Here is an 18,072-nt window from a genome sequence, read left to right as displayed (position 1 = left end):
GGGCCGCGTGCCGGCGGCCCCGCCCGCTGCCGCCTGACCCGGGAGGCGGGGCCTCGGCTGGGGCTGCGGGGTCTGGCTCGGTGAGCGCGGCGGCGGGGCCGGGGTCGAGCCCTCCCGGGTTGGAGGGGGGCTCAGCTGCGGAGCCCGGGGACGCGGGGAGGCCCGGCCCGGCCCGGCCCGGCGGGCTGCGGTGAGGGGGCTTGTTAGGCCTGGGGCGGGGCGGGCACAGGGCAGGTAGGAGGTCGCGGGGTGGGCGCCGCAGCGCGGCCGCGGTGCCGAAGAGACGGCGGGGCGGGGGTTGCTGTGTGCGCGGCGGGGAGCCGGGACGCGGGCCTGGGCAGGGCCGGGCAGCGCCCGGAGGGCTCGTATCGCCTCAGGCCTGAGGCCGGCCTGCAGGTGTGCGGCGCCGGAGGCGGGAGGGAGCCCCCACCCCGGCGGGGGGCGCGGGGGGCGCGGTGCCGCCTCAGCGCGGCGAGCCCCGGTGCGGGAGAGCCGGCGGGGCAGCGGGTGGTTAGGCTGGGTTGAAGTAACCGCGGTCATTTCTTGCGTGGCTCCTTATGGGACTGAGAGGTTACTTGTCAGTGTACTTCGGAAGACTGTTCCTCGTGTTTTGCGGTTTTTAAAAGATTCGCGTCGGGTTGGGCTGGAGTTGTTTGAATGTGGAGAAATCTGTTGGCGGTGATCGGAAACTGGCAGGCGTGCAGCTGATGAAAAATATTAAGTAGCCATCTTACGTAACGCTGCATCTTCCATGACGTTGTCGGAGTCTCTGGCCACTCGGTGGTGGATAGTGACAATGTCTTTGGACATGAGCACTGTGAAAATTCAAGGCTGGGCAGCACGGCTACACGATGAAAGGAATTATCTGCCCGACTGGTTTTTCAATTTCCTTTCCAGAGAAGTGCCAAGTAGGCCCTTGAAGCCTAAAAGCTCTGTGTTGAGTGCTTGTGGATGGAAATACACACCAAGGAGTCAGGAGGTATTAATCTGGGCAGAAAAGTGTTTGAAACAAGCAGCAGTACCCAGAGGAGAAGTGGATGTGCTGGCTGGGTGAATGTAGGTGCGGGGGTATTGGTGTAGGTTGAAATGTTGGAAGATGGGAGTTTACTGAAGTCCTCAGTAATTTTGAGAGTAAGAATGACCATGTTAGGTCAGATCACTGCCTTTCTGTTGTGTAGCTGTTGGTATTATCTAGCCTTAGGTGCTTAAATACTAGCAGCAGGCCACCAGTTAATGAAAAATTTAAGGGCTACTTTAAACAACCTAAATAAATCCACAGTTTTTTGCTTTTAGTTTATCAGCTAGTACCTGGCATGTATTAGTTTAAATCCTTTATAACATTTGTTTTAATTCAGTTTTGTTCTCTGAATTCTTGAAAGTCACTAATACTTTGTTAATTGCTCTTTCCCTACAGAAGTAAGGCTTAAACAATTCTGTCTGCATGGTAGTTCTCCTTTATCCTCTTCATCTTTGAAATCAGTGGCTGATAGTAAAATAGTTGATATGCAGGAACAGCTCTTTGATTAAGTGGTTTGCATTTTTTTGTTGTTTTTTGCTTTTCCTGCCTTACATTCCCCAGGTTTCAGAAATAGTGAGACGGAAAGAGTGTACTACCTCTGTCAGTAAGAATATTTAATCCTCTTAATAAGCTTTAGGCTTCATGTTTACCTTCTGGCAGTGAGATCCATCATTAAGCTGTACTTTTTTTTTTTTTTTAAATATACATTATATTTTTAATGAAGTGGGGTTTGCTGCTTTGGAGGAAGGGTGATCAGCCAGATAGTTGAGATGTTAGCTTACTATATAAAATTGAACTCGAGTTTCCGTGTTGCACTGTAGCTAGCCTCTCTTGTTCAAGTCATTTAAAACACAGACTATATGTGTACTGATAAATGAAAAAGGGCCATGGAATGAGCTCAGGCACTGGATTGATCTGTGATTATCTACAGTGCCTGTTGGCTCTTTTCCTAGCTCTGTTTTGGGCCAGCTTCCTGTAGGAGAAGTTCCTCTTGGTCTTAGTGCCGAGTAGTACAGATCTGGGCCAGTCTGTGCAGGCTGTAGGATCAAAGGTTCACTTGTGGCACTCTCGTATTTAGTAATATACACCTTGCCATTCATTCCAGCTTTGAAACAGAGGAAATAAGACTCTGCATTGTACAGAAACTGATTACAGATAAATATCAAAGCATGCAGGACACTTAAATACTGTACTAAGATCATAATACTGAAAATAATAATGACCAAGGATCTTCCTTGCATACAGATTGCTACTTAAATGTTCTGTTTCAGAGAATATTTCCTCTTGTGTTGTGAGGGAGCAATCCAGTTGGCTTCCTTACTTTATACAATCCGTTATTTTGTATTAATTTTAATAAATCAATAAGAATTAATTGAATTCGGCTCTTCAGACTGACTTTTAGTTACCTTGTGTTAAACTTAAGATATACCATTAATTCCTTCCTCCAAGTGCTTTGCCACACTAATGCATAGGTTCATGGTAACTATACTGTACATACACTGCAAACTTGGTATGTTGCAAATGATCAGAGAAGAGTTGCAAAACACCCACTCTTCTGAATTGCTGAGCCAGATTTTGTACCTCCGCCGTGCACGGCTGTACCAGTGCTGTATGTACACTGATCGTGCTGACATCTGTTTTCTTACAGACCTTTTCTATTGTGAATAAAGACTGAGCTTTAGCAAGAACAGTAGTGTTGACAGTATGATGAGCATACAGTGAATAGTAAATTAGTTCACTATTAAATGGAAATGCAGCTATGACTCTAGGATTTTACTTGATGCCTCTTTTTGTAATGTACTAACAATCATTAGCAAAAAAATGATATAAAAGCTGTAAAGTATCTTTGCCTTAGCCTTCCCCAGCAGAAACAAATAAAAAACATGGAGCAAAATAGACTGGTGCTGCAGTTGTGTTCACACAGATGAACTGTTTACTTAAAGCCTTAATGGACTTTACAGACTTTTTACAAAATTCATTTACAGAATGAATTCACAGGCTCTAAAAAAGTCAAAAATGGTAAATTTTGCTCATAAAGAAATAAACTGTGATATTAGATTAAACTTGTCTGTCTCTCACTCTTCTAAACATTTTCTCTGTTTTGGAAACCTACAGTAATTTTAAAATCAGAGTTCTTTAATATTGGGTTGTTTTTTACCTTTATGCCCTTCTTAAAAGGAAGATTTGATTTTTCATTAGTAAAAACAAGTGTTGACGCAAGATGATGTGGTTTGGGAGTCCCTGGGGTTTTTTGCTAGCAAATTATTTGACTATGCACATATTAAATGGTTAATGTCCAGCTCATAAAATATATGACATGGCTAAGTAAAATCTTTCATGTAAGGATCCAGCTATATTTGACAGTAATTCTTTCCAATTAATTGCTTCCTATTGTGCTGGTCAGAAACATACTTAAAACTTCTAAACCTGATGTCCTTGTTGTTAAATATACACTTATTCTTATGCCAGTGTTGTTCTCAGCTTAAATCAAAGATGCGGAGCACATTGGCAGCAGGTGATTGCAATCAACCAGAAAAATCTCCTCCAGCCCAAGATTTGTTTTCCAGCTACATGGTGGGGAATGGGCAGCAAGCCTGGTGGCTCAAGTTGCTGCTGATCCACTCCATGTGGGCTGCCTTCTCGAGCCATCCCTGTCATATTCCTAGCTATGTGTCTGTCATTGGACTAAAATCACACATCTTGTCTTTTGCATGAAATTGGATTTTGTCATGTCATAAAAATACAGATACGTTCCAGATTACATGGCAGGTCCTGTGACTGCAGATGCATCAGTCACATAAGTGCTATCTGCATTTTGATCATAAAGGATGCAGGAATAGAGCCCAATGTTTCATCTTTCCTTCAAAATCTTTTCATGACTTGCACTGCTTAAGTTTCTTTGGTTATGTTGGAGTAGAGGAAGGATATTTTCTGGATGATACACATATTTTTAATTTTTTTTTTTTTACTTTATTGATAGACTAAAAGAAGAAGAGACATTAAATAAACTTAAATGTAGGTACAATTTCAGGTTTTTATTATGAGTTTGGATTTCAGTAGTTCTTCTCTTCTTTCCTGATTTACTTTCTTCCATTCATCCAGTATATTCATAGCGAGTAATCCAATCTCTTAGCCCAGGGGTCCTCAAACTATGGCCCGCGGGCCAGATACGCACCCCAGGGTCCTCAGTCCAGCCCCAGTATTTACAGACCCCCCCGCCCCCCCCGCCGGGGGTTGGGGGGGGAAACCAAGCAGCCGCAGATGACTGCCTGCCACTGCATCCGCGCGCCGGCCCCCTGGTTAAAAAGTTTGAGGACCCCTGTGACTTAGCCTTTGGTTTATTGGCTTGGTAAGGGAAACTTGCCTCTCTAGGCAAAAGAAAAGTGATTGATTCACCAGAAAAAAAACAGTAACTTTCTGCACATCTTTTCCAGTTCAGGTACAGCTTTCTTGAATGTGGCTCAGTCTTGTGTGAGGTCTCACCAATGCTGTGTGCAGTGGCTTTAATGCTTCTGCACATGGAATGGAAGTATTTTAATTTTTGCACTTGGATTTTACTTACCCTCATGTTTTCTGTAGCTTGCTATCATTGTGATTGACAGATGTCTCTAGATTTTTCTCTCTTCCATCAAGCTTACAGCAGAGAATCATTGTTTTTACTGAAAATACATACTCTTTCATTTTTATAAAGTATCCAGTTTTTGTTGTCCATGATCATTATTCTCTTCTAGTATAACCTGGTTTTTCTGAACTGACAGTGCCTCTCAACACAGTCAGCAAAAAATTTCACTGGAGTTTTTTTTACATTGTGTGTTGCAAACATGGTGTTAGTCCAAGAATGATTTGTATTTGCTGCATTTGGCCAAGACTGAAGACCTGCATTCAGTTAAAAGAGTGATTTTACACACTTTAGAGTTCACATAAACCTATTGGATTATTTTCTGCTGTTCAGTTGGTGCAATAGACATAAAAGCTACAACATTTTATAGATACTGGTACTTCCAAGTTTTTGTCACCTGGGGTGCAAGAAAGTGAAAACACCAATTGTCTTTCTCACTTTATAAACACTGTAAAGGAAGTAAGAAATTCCCTGTTTTCATGTTGTAAAGCACAGCTTTAACTGTTCAGAGTATTTTTTCACATTCTGTGTGTTGATGTTAGTTGAAGTTTATCAAGATTTGTTTTAATCTTTTGAGTGCTTTACCTTAAATTACTTAAATAAATGTACTGAGTTTGTAACTTCAGCCTTTATTTAAATAGACAAAATGTTAACTGCATTTTTTAATATCTTAAAAGATTTTTTGAAAATATTATCAAAAGAAAAGTTAGATGTTTCTAAATTATTTTTTTTACTCTATTTGCTACTGATCTTAATACTTCTTTTAGATGAAAAGTTTAATATCAGGTGTGTTCATATTCTTCTGATGTTTAACTTCTAAAAAATGCATGTGTGTGATGTAACTAGGTGCAATGGTTATCAATTCCTTGCTGCCTTGGAGTCACATATTCTAAATCTGGAGGTTATTAGGAGATAACCATAATGTAGCAGGCACTGCACCAAGCAACTAGATAGCTTTCTGCTAATACACGCAGTGTGGTCATCATTAGAAACTGGTTAGAAGGTATTCTAAGGTAAATATTGTTTGGTTTCATCTATGAACATGCTTAATGGGCTTTATTCCAATTTGCAGTAATGGAAGAACTGCAGGATCCAGTTATGCAAGAAGATGCAAATATTAAAGCTATTAATGAAGAGTACAGGAAAGCCTTTATTTTTATCAATAGAGGACTGAATACCGATGAACGGGGTCAGAAAGAAGAGGCAAGAAGTTATTACAAGCAAGGGCTTGACCACTTGCTCCGAGGTATTAGCATTCCATCGCAAGGTCCTGCATGTGTAGGGTCCCAGTGGGAGTCTGCTAGGCAAATGCAACAGAAGATGAGGGAGACCCTCCGAAATGTTCACGCTCGACTCGGCATTCTAGAACAAAACATGCCATCTGTACAAGCAAGTCCTGCTGCGATGGATGCCCCTGCTGGGGTGCCCAAGTTGTACCCATCCATTCCTTCTAAAGAAAAACCAGAACGACCCCCTGCCCCTAATTCTTCGTTTGTACCAAATCAACCACCTGTAGCAGATAGGGGTGTTGCAACTGCGAGCCAGGGGCAAATTCCAGCTATGAGTCCATCATCTGCAAAACCTCTTTGTCTGCCAAATGAAGCACCTCCTGCCTATACTCCTCAAGCTACCAACGGCCATTTTACCGTGTCTTATGGCACGGACTCAGGGGAGTTTTCTTCTGTAGGTGAGGACTACTACAGTAAGTGTACTCAGCCACCTCCCCTTGAAAACCTGGGAGTGGATGCAGATGAGCTGATCTTGATTCCCCAAGGAGTGCAAATCTTCTTTGTAACTCCTGATGGGCAGGTTAGTGCTCCTTCATATCCTGGATATCTACGCATTGTGAAGTTCCTGGATACAGATAGTGAGATGGCACAGAATCGTCCACCTGCATTTCTTCAGGTAACAGGAAAATAATTTTCTCCTTTAATTGAATTTCAAGAGCTGTCATAAAAATTTAAAAGGCAGTTTTCTTAAGTTCTTGCTCTTCTGAGCCTAAATATCTGTGTGATAATATGAAGGATGTTACAGCTGTTGGAAAAATGGTTTTGTGCAAATACATACTTTTATGACTTTTTTTTTGCGAAAATCAGCTGTCTTCCAAAGGTTGTCAGGTGCTGACTGTTCTGGTGAATTCCATTTTCTAAAGGAGTTGACTTAACATGTCTTTTCATTAAGTGAACTTCCCTTTCCTCCCATAGAGAAGATGTGTTAATTCAGCTGTTGTAACGTGTTGGTGTAAAATGGGGTTGTGCGCTACCTGCTTCGGTCAGAGCTAGTGATAAGGTACTACAGTTAGGGCAGCTGATAATGTGGAATTTGAGGGCCCGTGTTAACCCAGACTCTGAACTACAAATAAAAAAGATGCGTTATTTGAATTTTTTTGGTCCATGCTTGCTTCATGTGGGCATGTTCTGTAATGTACATTGTGTTTCTGGTCTGGTTTCTGGATCTCCTTTTTGCTGCTAAGATTGGCTGTTGGAAATCTCATCCACAAAGCGGAAACCTGGAGGAGCAAACAAAAACTGCTTCTTGGTTTTGGGTCTGCTAGTTCACCTCCACCTGTGTTAGCAGCCTTCAACAGTCAGCCATCAACAGACATATAGTCTCATTATCCAATCATATAAACCCAGCCTGAGATCTACAGGCGCTGTGAATTCTGACTTGTTTGGCAGTGGTTGTCATCTGCTTTTACACCTGGGCCTCAAGACGAGACCTAGTTAAGAGACTACCAGTCTGAATTACAGTCCTGTGAAAATTAGTATTTTCTCCATATTGGACTGTCAGAACTAACCAAGAACAGTCATGTGGGGTTTTTGTTTTGAAGCTGTTGTGGTTTTTGTTTGCTTTTTCTACCCGCCCCCAAGATGGCATAAGGCTTTTTTATTTTTCTTACAAAACTTTATACAAAATCAAGTTTGTGATGCTTATCAGTATGTTTTACCTACCTTTCTTTTTAAAAGGATCCTTTAATTCCTTTTTGTGCTTGTCTTCTCTAGGTTTGTGACTGGTTATATCCTCTAATGTGTAACCAGTCTCCTGTTCTGTGCTGCAATACTGGAGTGTACATGTTTCCTGACACGATGTCCCAGATACCAGGGTCCTACGTGGGAGTAGTGCTGTCTTCAGAACTTCCAGCAGCTGACAGAGAGCTGTTTGAGGATCTCTTAAAACAGATGTCTGACCTTCGAATCCAGGTGAATTTCTGGGCTGCCTGGTTTAAGCTGATAAGGAAAGGTGTAAATGGTCAATGTATTTTTTGTGTGAAACTGCGAAGTTCTGTGTCTTGCTTGGTAAGCTCACCAGTGAGAAATCGATAAAGTATCCAAGATTAAACAACCTAGTAATGAAGCTGTAGGCCTGTGAGATGGGAGAAGAGAAATTTTAAAGTACAGATTTGTAAGCGCAGAGAGGAATTGGAGACCTTTTTTTATATTTTCTCTATTTTTCCGAAAGGTAATGTAGGACTCAAAAGTTTTGTGTTTAGGAGAAAGCACGTTTTCTGCTGTGTGTACACACACATGCACACGCTCTCTGTGTAGTTTTGATGATACCATTCTTGGAATATTGTGCCCAAACGTGTTAACAGTTCAAAAATGTTAAGCCACTTGAGAGCAAACCTGTGAAAATAGCGTGTATCTCAAAAATCTGCATTCAAATGTGATCTCAAAATAGACATATCTGGTTCCTTATTGCACTAAGATGTTGGCAGATTGAGAAAACAGAAAAAAAAACCCCAACAGTGTAACAAGGTGCAGTAAGATACAGTGACTGGAGACAAGGTGAAAAATGTTACTGTAAGAGCACTGGAGCACCATCTCAGGAAGAATGGTAATCAATAACTACGTAAAAGCTCATAGCAAGATTATATCTTTTTGTGAAAGACAAAATCATGTTGAACCATGAAGATTTGAATGCAGTGCTGATGGAAGACCAGTTTGCAGCATGCTGTGTGAGTGGGGTTCTGTTACTGTGTAAATCCTGTTGAGTTCAGAAAGGAACTTCACTGGCACAGGAGGCCACTAATTTTTGTTTTAAAGGGAAAGGTACTACAGAACCTTTATGTGATATTTCAATGCAGGACTTGCTGGATAAGATCCTGTCATTTTTCATGTGTAGTAGTTCAAACTTGCTATCTCATTAGTTCCTTATTGTCCTCAAATTCCATGTTTTTGTTAATGTTCCCTGATACAATGTCACAGGTGCCAGGATCCCATGAGAGAGTAGGGTTATCTTCAGAGCTCCCAGCAACTGATAGAGCGCATTTTGAAGATAAATTTAAACAGATGTCTGGCCACAAAGTCCAGGTAAATTCCAGGACAGTGATTCCAAAATTTTATGTTAAAAAAATAATAATAAATTGTCACAGAAACAGACGCTGGTACTGCTGAGATTCCAGACTCAATTGACAGCGGCAATGTATGGTGTGCTGTGTAGTGTGGGGGGGGGGGTTGGCTGGAGTTTTTTTGGTTGTTCAAGAGCTAATTCACTACTGCAGGCTGCCACATTTTGCAAATGAGCAGATTGCTGGAGTTTTAAAAAACGTGATATAGCACAAATATTTCAAAGCCTAATCTGATGGCCATTTAACGTGTCTGTTTTACACAGTACTCATGAGGATCTAATTAACAACTGTATTTAATTTAATTATAGTATTGAGTCACCTGTCCTATTAGGCAATCAGTTTCTGTTCTTTAGTATAGTCCTTAGAAGTCTTGTTGACTGTTTTTCTACATAGTGACCCAAACTGTGGTGTAATTAAATTATATCTGGAACATAGTTTGGGGGTTTTTAACTGTTTTTGGTTGGTTGTTTTTTAGCTATAGCTGTGTATTAAGGTTATTTGTCCTGCCCAGCCCCTGAAGTGTTTTGGTCACATGCTAAAGGTCTTTCTTGAACAGGAGATTTCACACTGCGGTGGAGCAGTAATTGATGATACAGTATATGTCAGGGATACATTGTTAATCTTCTGGGTAGCAACCTTGTAAATCTTAATCTACTCTTTTCTGTTAATGTTGGTTTTGCTTTCTTTTATTGTGACAGTCATCTTTGTGACATACCCTGCTTTTATTTCCAGTAAATATTTCAGGGGAATCTAAGAATTCCATGAAATATCAAACATTATTCTGTATTCTGTTCTGTTCCTAGGTTTCATCTATGAATGCTGTCAGTTAGACTTTTCTAGACTAAACAAAAAGATTTTTTCTTTCTGTCCATCGTTAACTAGCAGTGTTTTCAATCACGGAAGTGTTGGAGGTTTTTTTTACTTTTACATTGGAGAAGACCTAAACATGGAATCTCTTAAGAAAAACCTAAATCTATTCCAATTTTTTTGCTTTCTATAAAGTTCTATTATACATTGTCTGTGAACTGTGTAAAGTTTTGCTGTACTATTTAGAAAAACTAACCATACTGTGGTGGTGGTTGCTGTGTTTGAATGATTAACATATACTCCAGAAACTCTAGTGTTTGACATGAAATCACACAGAACCTATCTGCCCAGCTTTAGATTGGGAGCTTGATATGGTCCTTGGCTGTGCCATTCTGCAACAGCATCAACGGCACGTAGAATGAATAATCTCCTTTATTTTTTAATTTGAGAGGAAAGGGTAAGGAGCAAAACAACCAGAACAGCTGCATTCTTTTAGTGCAGCTGGATTCTCTGACCAAAGACTGCAGTTCTCATACTGAATAACAACAGAGGTGAATTCCCTCTGAGAAGATAAAAATAATAGGTTGATGAGTCTCTTATCTGTATTGCTAGTTAGTTTGTATTGCAAGTTTTCCTTAGTTACTTGACCATATGGCCGTATTGGCAAGCACATCTCTATTGTAACTGGATTAAGAAAGCGCACAGGAAGTGCTGAGCTGTCTGATAAGCTTTTTTGAATGCACAGCATTTCTGTGCAAATTGAGTTGCTTGTACACTTACAGCTTGCTTGAGTTTCTGTACACTTACCCAAGGAATACACAATATTAACATGATTTGATATCAGATCTGTATGATCTGAAGCATTTAAACCAGAAATCCTGATGATACATTGGGAAGTAGCTTCTCAGATGTTTACTTTTTCTTCATAGCCTTCAGAAGCCTCTGGTGATGCAGTTAACTTGCCTCAGACTGTACGTATCCAACCACAACCTGAAGGAGCAGAAAATCAGAAAGAGTTGCCAGAATGGAGTGAGAAAGTTGCCCATGGAATCTTATCAGGTACTGCTGTAATAAGAGGATTGTGTTGAATGTAAAGCTCTGTGAGTAACATTTAAACAGTATTTTCACCTAAACACATGTGTGCTAGTAGAAGCTGAGTGGTCAGAAGTAGTTGTTCACCAGTTCGTTGTGATCATCTAAAGGATACTTTGACAACCTTTATAAAAACCGTGCAGAATTTAAACACATTGGCAACAGTTTTGTTCATGAGGCTCCTCAGTTGACTATATGTCAGGATATCTCTGCCTGTGACTCAAACCACCGTGATATATAACTGCTCATACAGGAGTAAAATTGTTCTATTAAAGCAGGTATCTGTTGTGATTTCTGCAGATAAAAGTTTTTTTTCCCTCTGCGAACTTTTGGAATATACTAATGACCACAAACTGATTGTAATAAATATAAATCTGCTAGGAGGGCTAGAGGGTTGGGTTGTATGTTTTCAGAACGTTAGTAGTGTTGAGGTGTGCAGTTCTGTCCTTCTGACCCAACTGGGGCATGGATATTTATTAAAAAACTGAATGTCTGTATTAAGCTGACATTGATGAGAGATGGCTATATTGAACTTTAGTAAATTGAAAAACTGTGGGTGGTGTAGGAGCCGAAATCGCTTCAGGAATTCATGCTGGCCCATGCAGGGAAGAATATAATTGCAGACTGTGTTATCAGGAATGTTTGTAAAGTCAGTGTTTCAGAGGAGGGAAAACTGTAGGAATCATAGTCTGTAATATTGTACATTGTAAGAAAAACAATTTTTGCCTTGAAGGTGCGTCTTGGGTAAGCTGGGGCCTGGTAAAAGGAGCAGAATATACTGGTAAAGCTATCCACAAAGGAGCTTCTAAACTGCGAGAACACATTCAACCAGAAGAAAAACCTCTGGAAGTCAATCCAACTGTAGCAAAGGGACTTCATGTAGCAAAACAGGCTACTGGAGGAGCTGTGAAAGTCAGCCAGTTCTTAGGTAAAAATTTCCATCTCATAGTATATTCTATTTTTTGCCTTAAATATTTCATAAAATGGGGGTTGGTTTCTCTAGCCAATGACCTAGAGGGGAGGGACTGAGCTGATGAAATCCAGAGATCAGTAGTTTGTGCCTAGTTACCTCCTGTGAGAGACATACTTTAGGACTAATACTTATTCTATGGCCTTGAGGCATTTTTTTCTTAAAAGAATAGTCTGTACAGTCTTAAGTTTGGCATGCTTTTCTAAGTTATAGACAGTTATTTGAAGATGGTACCTCTCTTCTTAAATTGATAACAGTGTATTTTAAAAGCTGTGTAGTCACTGGTTACTACCATATTGTACCATTAGAGAATGTGTGTGTGTGGGCATTGTTTTAAATACACACACCTGAAACAAGTCTATTAGACTATGTATAAACTTCCAGATAGAAACGGCTGGTTGTTCAGAGGTGCTTGGTAACCCTAGCAGCTCTCGGTAACTTCATTGTGTTACTTACTTGCATTAATGTTTATGTCCAGTGTCTAGTGACTCATCCAAGTTTAAAAAACAAATTGTGCTGGATGTTGCAAAAGTACTTTGAAGAGCTGGAAAGACTGTAAGAAAGACTTCTCGTGAAGACAAGTGAGGAAAGAAACAGCTTGTTACCTATCTGCAGGTTGGGGGTAACAAAGCAATGGAAACAGTTTGAGTGCAGGGCATGTACGTATTTCTTTTAAAGTTCTTTTTAGCTGTAAGGCCAGCCTTACCCATTTCTTAGGAATTGGAGTTGTGCAGAATCTGAAAAATAAGGTTGCTTCTGTATCAGTTGGGTAATCAGCCTGGATTAAAGTCTGTCTTTCAAGTAAGAGCGTTTAAATAGAAGCAACGCTTAAGACTTCAGTGAAGCTTAGTTCTAATTAGAAGGAAGGACTTTTGAAGAAAGATGACCTTTGTTCTTACTAAATAATCTGCATACTATTCTTTTACGGTAGTTGAGGGAGTGTGTTCTATAGCAAGCTGTGTCGGAAAGGAGCTGGCTCCACACGTGAAGAAGCATGGCAGCAAATTAGTTCCAGAATCCCTTAAGAAAGATAAAGATGGTAAATCCACTTTTGATGGTGCTCTGGTGGTGGCAGCAAGTGGAGTTCAAGGTAATAAAAATTCCATATACTTTTGTAATTGTACTTTTTTCAACGCTATGAACTCACATAAGCTCCTCATTTTTACAGGGTTTTCAACAGTGTGGCAAGGTTTAGAAAGCGCAGCAAAGTGCATTGCTAAAAGTGTTTCAACTGAGACCGTAAAAACTGTCAAATACAAGTAAGTTATGTTTTTATTGGTTCATCTTCTACAGCATGTTGTCATTGTGTTTGAATACTGGCAAAAAAAAGTATATGAAAGTGCAGGGAAACTAACTGAAATACTTGCTTTACTCTATGCAGCACATGATAAGCTGCTAAGTGCACAGTAATGAGCATCTCCTGTAAGTAAAAAGATTAAATGAGTAAGTGGTCGTGGTAAGTATTTTTTTAGCTCTCTTCTAGAAATATTACCGCTTCAGGCTATGTTACAAGTAACGTTCAGATTTATATCTTTGCTCTACACTACAATGTCATTATTAAAAACGTTACTGTTTTAAACTCAGCTCTGGTCCTGAATTTATGTAGTATGTATTTACTTAGCTAAATTTAAGAAAAATGGAAAAATTCCATCTATCAGCAGGTTTGGTTAAAGTGAGGATGTACAAAAAAGAGAACTGTGTAAGGAAATCTAAGACATAAATAGCAATAATACAATAGACTTGACTTGCAAAATACAGGCATTCTTAGAAAAAGATAATAGGGGAAGAGGTTAGTAACATTTGAGATTAAGATGATGGAAAGACCAAAACTGAGTGCATGTACTGGAAGATGCTGTGGAGAATAAGGGAATATATCAAAATAACTGCAAGACATGAAATATACCCCTTAAAAGAAAAAAAAAAAGGCAATATATGTATTACAATAAAAAGTGAAGAGTAAGCAAAAACATGTAGCTTGTGGAACTGGTAATAGGTGTCACAAAAGAGATGTTCAGGATTGCTGAAAGTGCGTACAGGCTACTACCAGAAGGTAACAAGGTAAACAGCATACAAAATTAAGTGGATTGGCATTCAGGGTTGTGTTGTGCTGAATTTGAAAGAGGCTAGATAGTGAAGTTCTAGTCAGTGGTGCTTTGTTGCTAATGTTTGTACTTAATAGGAATATCAGGAGGTTTCACATGAATTCACATTAATGTTTTTATTTTAGATATAAAAATAGGACATATGGAGATCAGCAGTCAACAGGCACTAAGAGTGAAAACCAATAAGTAATTAAATGTTGCAGTTAATTATGATATATTTTAAAATATTTGATATGTGATCTTTTAAAAATCTATATAAATATGTTAAAATACTACATAATATATATCTTTTGGATGCTGGCTTTTGTTTCAGTGACAAAGATTTCTGCCATTCAAAATACTTCAGCGAATGTGCTAAATTCCACTTTAATGGAAACAAAGCTGAAGGAGCATCAGCACAGTGTCTCTAAATTAATAAAAAACTTAGCTGCAATACCTCTTTGGATGGAGTTATAAAGAGATGCTCATCATATGTGCTTGTTGATCAGAACTGGGGGCAAACGTAGCTTCAGATACTTCTGCCAAAGTACCGTGCTACTACCTTCGTGGTTTTTTTACAGTGGTTTAAATAATTGCAGCATCTACATCTGCCCAGCTTTCTTCCTTAAAAAAGCAAAAGTGATAAATGATGCAATTGAGACAAGCAAATTGAAAAATCACTTATCAAATACTAAGCAATTGTTATCTGACTGTATTGGATAAGCTACAGTCTTACTTTAAAGGAGGTTACCTGTTTTACTTATGATGTATAAAACTGGCTTATGATGTTCCTGAGGTGCAAATAACTAACCAAACTGACAAATACTGCACATTTGCTGTGAGATTAATTCTGTGCTCTGCAAATTTGATGCTGGTGATTCAAGGCTGTTGCTCTATCAGAGAATTAAAAATAAAACAAAAGAAGCACTAATTCTTTTTATTTGGTTTCATTGTTGGTTCCAGCCATCATGCCATGGCTGCTGTACTGATAATGCAATAGATTTCAAGGTTCTTCAATATTCTGTGCTTTTCTCTGGCCTTACTTTGAGGTCCTCAAAGAATTTCTGGTCTCAGGAAGCACAGGGAAAAAGTAACTCCACTAACTGTTGGGATTCTGATGCTGCCAGAAATACTTCCCTTTGGCCTGGTTTGTCTGATTACAGTGCTCTCTCGGGAAATGTTTGGTTGCCCAGAACAGCTGGAGTTCCTGCTCTCACTATACTCTTGTCCTCCTGTATGCTGTCCATACTGGTGTATATGTGCACCTTTCTTCACAGTTGAGTAATTAATATGAGACTGCTGACTTACCCCCTAAAGCATAAAGAAGCTGGGCCCACAGCCCAGTGAAGAGACCCGAGGCTTTATCTTGTAGCAATTTTCATCATAGCCTTAAGACAGCTTTTTTGAGTCTTTTGGGATATTGTATGACTTCTCCTTTTTCCCTGCTCCTTCCCCTTTGCCACTGCATTGATTCCAGATTACTTCAGATAAGCTTTCACTGCACAATGGAACGCTTTTGTAGGGACCTTGCTACCTCCAGTGTGTGAGCGTAGCTGTGTCAGCAGGTCTTTGTACCCAGGAGACCTGCTAGGCTGAGTTAATTTACTTGAGCACAGTGGTGCACTACCTCAGTAAGTCTGCTTTGGAGATTTTGAACTAACATGCCAGTGGGTTGCTGTTACATGAGACACAGTATCATTTTATGCCATGTAGGCATGGGCAAAGGTGATAGAGGACAAGTACTAACCAAGCACTATTCTGGCAGTGGTGGTACCAATAGAGCTAAAATATGCCCGAGGCGATTCCTGCCCCTTTTTCTGTAACAGGTGAGAAGGCAGGACAGTTTGCCCTCCCTCCTCAGTGCTGCCACCCATGGTACAGACTGAGAAGATTAAGCAGCTTCAAGGGTCTAGTTGTGAGGACTTAGATGGGGGGATATAGAGGGTATTAGGAAGTTTGCCTAAGAACTTAAGTGAAAAAGTACTTGGGGGGTTATTGCACACACCACCACCCCTTTATAGTTCTATAGATAAGCCTTCTCATCAAAACTAGAGGAAGGAGGGAGAAAGGCTGGAAGTTTTTTTGCAGAGGAAAAAGGCCAGAAGCATATTGATAACTCTAAAGAGTAATTCATCTGATAGAGGAGCAGCCCTTGCTCAAATGGCTTGGTAGTTTCTAATTTTATTCTTTAGACATTCAGGCTGTGTGCTTATTATTTTGGTAATGCTTAATTTTTTGCTTTAAAATACTAAGTATACAAATCTACAAAACCACTATCTTTCTTAAGGTATGGAGATGATGCTGGCCATGCTACAGACAACGCTATGAATTCTGCAATCAATGTTGGTGTGACAGCATTTAACATTGACAGTATTGGTATCAAAGCTGTTGTAAAGAAAACTGCAAAGGAAACGGGCCATGCTGTGTTAGATGAATATAAAGTATTGGATAATGAGAAGAAGGATAAAAAATGAAAGCAATGAAGTATTTCTCAAAGCCTTACATTAGAGATGAAACTTCCTATTTAGAATTAACCACATTGCTAATCTGCAGTTTAACACAGATCACGCTGTACTTTTCAAGAAACTGTTAATATGACATGAAAATGTTAAAGTAGGGAGGGTGTTCATAGATGGAAAAATGAAAGTTGTGTTAAGTCCTTGTTCTGTACTGAACAAGGGTCTTAACTTGATCAGGGCTTTAGACAACTGCAAGGATGTAAGTTTGCAGTTAATAAACTTGCCTCTGTAAGCACTTTTTCAAAATATAATATGGAATAATACATTAATATAGAAATATTATTGTGAATATTTTTGTAATACTTTATATTTGTAAAGAAGGTGGTGATACAGAACAGATAGGATTACTGATTCTGGAACAAGTAGGATTACTAGTTTTAGTTTTTAACTACCCTTAAGAGTTAGTTTTACTAAAACAGCTTGTCTTATTTAATATGCACTACTAAAATAAGCTTTGTGTTTTGTTGTTTTGTAGAGAATTTCCCTGTTCAGCTACCAAACAGCTAATCTTTCCAAAGCTCATGTTAGAAGAAATGAAAGATGAACCTCAGGTAACTAGGTAGTTATTCCCTTTAAAACTTTTTTTTTCCATCCAGCATATAAGCAAACCAAAGATAGCAAGCATTTCTTTTAAAAGAGGGTATTTACAACTGTAGAAAAATGTATTCTCCAGTTGACTCCATAAGGAATATATAAAGATTCTTTGAAATTTTGATTTTTATGTAGAGAAGATAAGTATGGTTTTGCATAAAGTATTTTTCTGTAAAAAATAAAAAATAAAAATAAATCCATAGGGGACACTAGGAACTTCTATGCATTTGTACTTTTCAGCCAATCCAGAAAGATTCAGAGTATGTATCATGGCCTCCTAATGGAAGACAACATGTATTTGCTTCAACAAATAGTTCTAACAGTCAGCATCTTTATTAAATTCATAGTTGCACAAGGTGCATCTTTAAAGGGTATGAAGTCAAGCCCTTTTAATGAAGAGGTGTGTGTGGAATAGGATAGACCCTACTGTGTAGGTTTTTCATTCTGTTCCCAGTACAGTGTGAAGTAACTCCATACGTAGAACCCTTGAGATGGTTTTACACTGCTACTTATTTAACAGTTCATTATTGAGTTTTAAAGCTGCTACTACACATTTTAATATTGGTTGGACCTGCAGCAAACAGAACACCACCAATTTACAACTTCCCTCCATTTCATGTAAATGGAGAAGATAACTATAAATGATTGTTAGCAAATGATATTTGCATCAGATTGAAAAAAATACAGTAATGACTAACGTCTATTAGAATGGTAATAGGTGCACACTTTGTGGTAGCTACTGTAAGCCTGTACTTAGGGTGAGAAATGTGAAACAAAGGATCTAACCACTTGCGGTGTAACTTTGATTTATGGAAATAAAGATGAAATTAAAATTGGTTAATCTGTGCTTGGCCTTTTTATGATATGAAGCTACTGTACGGATCAAGGAGTGGAAAGACTAGGCCTTCTGAAAAAAAGAAAAGTATTGGGGTATTCACAATATTTACGATAGAAATAAGCTCATCAATTAGAGCTTAAAACTTTTCAAACTAAAAAGGTCCATTGAAAGTCCACTACAACACTTTCT

The 18,072-nt window shown here is 39.3% G+C and overlaps 1 protein-coding gene across 5 annotated transcripts; it reads left to right on the top strand.

Moving 5' to 3' along the window:
* The first annotated feature begins 12 nt into the window (after positions 1-12).
* On the top strand, positions 13-17,886 carry SPART (spartin). Of its 5 annotated transcripts, XM_056328922.1 has the most exons (10): positions 738-1,056; positions 5,710-6,542; positions 7,640-7,837; positions 8,843-8,947; positions 10,722-10,851; positions 11,618-11,812; positions 12,786-12,944; positions 13,023-13,113; positions 14,082-14,142; positions 16,223-16,356. In XM_056328922.1, the coding sequence occupies exons 1-9, from the start codon at positions 1,038-1,040 to the stop codon at positions 14,140-14,142; spliced, it is 1,791 nt and encodes a 596-aa protein (XP_056184897.1). In that variant the 5' UTR covers positions 738-1,037; the 3' UTR covers positions 16,223-16,356. The 5 variants fall into 5 exon arrangements, with proteins under 5 accessions (XP_056184894.1, XP_056184895.1, XP_056184897.1 ...); XM_056328919.1 differs by lacking the exons at positions 738-1,056; positions 14,082-14,142 and adding an exon at positions 13-80 and having other exon boundaries at positions 16,223-17,886; XM_056328920.1 differs by lacking the exons at positions 738-1,056; positions 14,082-14,142 and adding an exon at positions 71-190 and having other exon boundaries at positions 16,223-17,886.
* Positions 17,887-18,072: the final 186 nt, after the last annotated feature.

The sequence above is a fragment of the Falco biarmicus genome, chromosome 2, assembly GCF_023638135.1.
Source record: "Falco biarmicus isolate bFalBia1 chromosome 2, bFalBia1.pri, whole genome shotgun sequence".
Taxonomy (NCBI): Eukaryota; Metazoa; Chordata; class Aves; order Falconiformes; family Falconidae; genus Falco; species Falco biarmicus.
This window is presented reverse-complemented; position numbering and strand designations above follow the sequence as displayed.